The 4,439-nt window shown below is 39.1% G+C and overlaps 1 protein-coding gene across 5 annotated transcripts in view; it reads right to left on the reverse strand.

Moving 5' to 3' along the window:
* LOC116694089 (contactin-1a) overlaps window positions 1-4,439 on the reverse strand; it is a 78,716-nt gene that overhangs the window by 46,551 nt on the left and 27,726 nt on the right. For all 5 annotated transcript variants that reach the window (XM_032523560.1, XM_032523558.1, XM_032523561.1 and 2 more), the window contains exons 2-3: window positions 1,700-1,828; window positions 233-271 (exon numbers count right to left, since the gene is read on the reverse strand). In XM_032523560.1, coding sequence (XP_032379451.1) covers window positions 233-271; window positions 1,700-1,748 — 88 coding nt within the window. In that variant the 5' untranslated portion in view covers window positions 1,749-1,828. The remainder of the gene's footprint in view (window positions 1-232; window positions 272-1,699; window positions 1,829-4,439) is intronic.

Consider the following 4,439-nt stretch of genomic DNA (forward strand, 5'->3'; position numbering starts at 1 on the left):
TGTGTGTGTGTGTGTGTGTGTGTGTGTGTGTGTGTGTGTGTTTGTGTCTGTGCGTGAGTGTGTGTGTGTCTGTGCATGGCTGAATGTCTCATGGTACACCACTGGCCAAAAGGAATAAACATCTTTTTTCATCATTATCAAAAACTCCATTCATGTTTTATAAGAGTCCAGGAAGTTTTTTATGGCATTTAAATGAGTAACTATTATAATTTGGTATTATAATAAGTCTTACCTTCATAAAAGTCAGGTACTTCCCCATGCATTGATGGCTCTGGAAAAAAGGAAATCATGTCAACACATTTAACAATGACGCTGCAAATATACGACTACTGACAATTATATTTGAATTACTTCCTGTGTTTCAGGCATATTTCTCTTACTTCTCACAGGATGCAACAAGAAAAAGGATCAAAGCAAATCATGCACCATCCTAAGAGTTTCTTTAGTGAGGTAACGGTCTTTGATAGAATCCTTTTTTGCTGTTGCATTCTTATACTGTATGTTATGGTATAAGCCTTACTATGGGCCAACTGAGCCATAGAAAACACACATACGCACACACAATATATACAGTACATATATATATTGTATGTATATTTTAGTTGGATAGGGTATGCTTGACTTCTGTTCTGCTGTCAAAGCATTAATGTCACATTAAACATCAAACTTTATTCTTGTTGGGGCTAAACAAAAATGTCAAGTTAATTTTTCTTTTCAGGGTAACGACCTGAGTCTGTTGGTTGGCTGCTGTCTGTTTAGATAGAGCAGCCATACAGTTTAGAGCGCTTGAGCGCTTATCTACCCATTCCTTTTCTGTGAGCACATTTTCAACAAGGTATTCTAAGCTGTAGTGCTGGCAAAACCTTTAGTAAATTCAGCTAATATAATACATAGTACCTTACCATGTTGCAAAAAATGAGAAAATTTAAATCTCCTCAAAGTCTGTTTATGAATAATGTTGTGGGAAGCCAGAAGATTCTAATTCCAAGCTCCCACTTTTTTTCATAAATGTGAAATCCAATCTGAAACCAGAGACAATAGCCCACAGTATGGGAACACAGAGGACTTTTTTTTTTAGACAGGTTATTTTCAGGCCTGCTGTTGTCTGACCACCTTGCTTTGTTTCAAACACAGCAGATTGCACAGCAGTGTCACAAAAAAGGGATGAAAACCTGCAAACTCTAGGCCCTCCAAGGCACACAATTGCCTAGCCAGGCCAGGCCTATCAGATATGCATAAGCTTTGCAGCTTTTTCTACAATTTGTGCTTTTTGTGCAGTTGGTAATAGCACGCATATCATATCTTAAGAGTATCTTGATCTCATTTAATTAGTTTGCATTTACACCTGACATTAAAACGCATCTTTCCTATAGTAAATAAACATAACATAAACTACGCACTATTGCTTTAAAAAAAGGAAAATTCTCAGAGAGCAAAGTGCAATTACTGCTTAACTAATTACTAAAGTTCATGAGGCAAAAACATTTTTTTTTTTTTCAACTATAACTGAGCTAAGGATTTGAATTGTGTCAACATTCAATAACTATATATACAGTTATGCAATTGTCACATTAAAAAGGCTGAGTGTAAAGATTTTTAGAAATGTGTTGCTTTCATCAAAAAGCAGTGACACAGCATCTTAAAACAACATTCTGCCAATTAAGTTAGCCATTCCCCTTTAGCTGAGCGTGTTACTGACCTGCAGGGGAGAGAGAGAGGACCAGGAGGAACAGGGTGAGGTGCAGCATGATGTTGAAGTGAGGACCACCTGCTGGGGTTACAGCTAGAAGCTCAACTGATGGAACATTAGCAGAATTGCCTGGTTTTCCTTTAGGAAGTAAAAGAAAATAGAAGAAACATCAAAAATATTGGAAACTCTTTATAGAAGAACATCTATTTGTTATTCAGTACCATGACTTTACAGAAATAGGATAAATCCTCCACTGCCTTTCAGGGTGGACTATTTACAACAGTATTGCAAAATATAGACCGGCTATGCAAAAAGAGGTTTTCGGCTCAAACTTTTCCGTTTCAGTGTTTGCGTGTTGGACATCTATTCTTACAACATAAAACTGAATTTAAAGGTCAGCAAACAGCATGAAAAAGCAATAATAACATTCCCATTTGCAAAGACCAGTAGTTACAATGTGTATGTTTACGGCTGCTACTTGAAATAACCTTCATTAATTATGAATCTGTTGATGATTTTTTCCATTGATTGATCAATTGTCTAGTCTATAAAATGTCCATACGACTTCCTTTAAAAGTTCCCAGAGCTTAAGGTAACATCTTCAATGTCTCAAAATGTAATGGCAGTCTTTCTATGTATGTAATGTGGAAACTGTATACAAATCAACCTGCGTCATAGCACATGACTTGCTTCAGCAGCCAATCCCTGCCTTCATCTGGAGCACAGGCAGATACACAGGCAGATAGATTTTTACCATGTCTCTGCTTGCTGTCAGCCTTCAAGGCACAAGCTCCTTGATAGGTTGATGTCAATTTAACCCCTGATGATTGACATTTCAACAGCCAGGAAAAAAAACTTGAGCACTGGTTTATCTAAGCAGGCACCTAGATGCTTACTCAATGCCCCCTAGATGTTAACACCACACCAGTAAGCCCCAGCTTTCAGCCCTACGCCCCAATGTAACATAAAAAGAGCTGTTGCTATATGAAAAAGCAACAGCCTCTGACCATAGAAATAACCTTAAGGGAAATTAGATTTGAAATTGTGTGAGTTTGCAGATGTCTTTTTACATTTTAGGGGCCAAAATAGAAAAAAATATTTAGAATACAAAATCTCATTTGTACCATGTTTTTGTCAGTGCCAGTCAGTTCTACTTTGAATGCTTTTGCAGTGCTTGACAACCACTTGGCATGTTCTTTCCGTGAACACTTTCTAAACTCACAACCAGAGCTCACACCTATATATATTAATTTTCTGGTATCACAGTGCTGAGCATCAGTTCAATATCGTCCATTCATTCCCAGGTTGTGCTGGACTGGTGTGTGTTGATTAGAGTGTAATTGAACATGAGGCAGACACTATTGATTCATAGTGCACAGTCTGAGGTGTCAGCTGGCGAAGACTCAGAGGTATGACAGCAGGATTGAGATCTCAGCGCTCAGCCGACAAATGGACTCTTATTACAGAAAAATGGTTTATGATAGACGAGAGCCCGTGTAATATGCCAGCGTTGCATGACACAAACAAAACTGCACTGGAACGGCTAAACATTCTAACCCATACACACTGATATGCTTCAATACACACACAAAAATGAATTGAGACAAATGGGCATACACACTGTACAACTACACCACATACCGTACACAATAACTTGGACCTAATATCCGAGCTGGACAGCTGTAGGAAAGCAATACAGAGGGGATTTCATCTTCACGCTAGGCTGTATCCTAGCAACACCTTTTCAAAAGGAGCAGTTTAGTGTGCTTTGGGGCCTTTTGTGACTGGCAATGAAACTATGCAAACACTCCTTTTAATCTGGAACAACACTACGGAACAAAGACCTATAGGGTGCTGTGCTCATCTTTTATAGACACACATCTCAGACAAAGCACCGAAAAAATAAGTTTATAAAAACTCACTTACGCTTTTAACTCTCTCCATACACTTTACCCTGTATCTATATTACTAAGTATCATTTCTGTAACTCATGAATCATAAATGATCGTAAATGATGCACTTAGGAGATTAGGGGAGACTGCAGGGAGTCTCATTATAGCGTTATAGTGAAAGAACCAAACCCACCTATCCCATTAAGAACTGTCACTGAATTGATATACTGTAAAAACAACCATCAGACCAGCACCACACAGAAAGGCAACATGTTCTTATCATCAGTATTAATGGGGCCCGTTACCTCTCCTGCCCTACCTTAGCAGTCTGAATGCACGTGATGAGAGTGCCACAGTCATCGCAGTAAATCACAAGGCCCAGACGTGACAGCCCTCAACAAGGCCATTTCTTCTCCCCCATAAATCATACACTGGACATTGCCAGACCTATTACTGCTTGTGGTTTGGTTTTGGTAGTTTTTCTTGTCAAGGTTTTTTTTCCTCATTCCCCAGCTTTGCTTTGCTCACTGAATTTCAATCTATTTCCCTCTCCTTTTACTCCCCTTAGAATTCTCAGCCTCATTGCTCTAAAATCAGAAATCAAAATTACACCACGTAGAGGCTGCTGGGGGGAAGATTCTGGGATTTTACTGCTGCACACCAATGGCTATACTGTCATTTGTGCTTTTTATCTTGACCCTATAAACCCCAAAGGGCGCCAGAGGGTAATTGAAAGTGAGTGAAACCACTCCTTTTCTGTGCTTGGCTTGATGTGTGCTGCATAATCGATATGGGTAACTTTATAGAAACGTCTTCCCTTATCATCTGGGGCAGAGCCTGCGATGTGGGGGAGGAGA

The sequence above is a fragment of the Etheostoma spectabile genome, chromosome 8 (assembly GCF_008692095.1).
Source record: "Etheostoma spectabile isolate EspeVRDwgs_2016 chromosome 8, UIUC_Espe_1.0, whole genome shotgun sequence".
Classification (NCBI taxonomy): domain Eukaryota; kingdom Metazoa; phylum Chordata; class Actinopteri; order Perciformes; family Percidae; genus Etheostoma; species Etheostoma spectabile.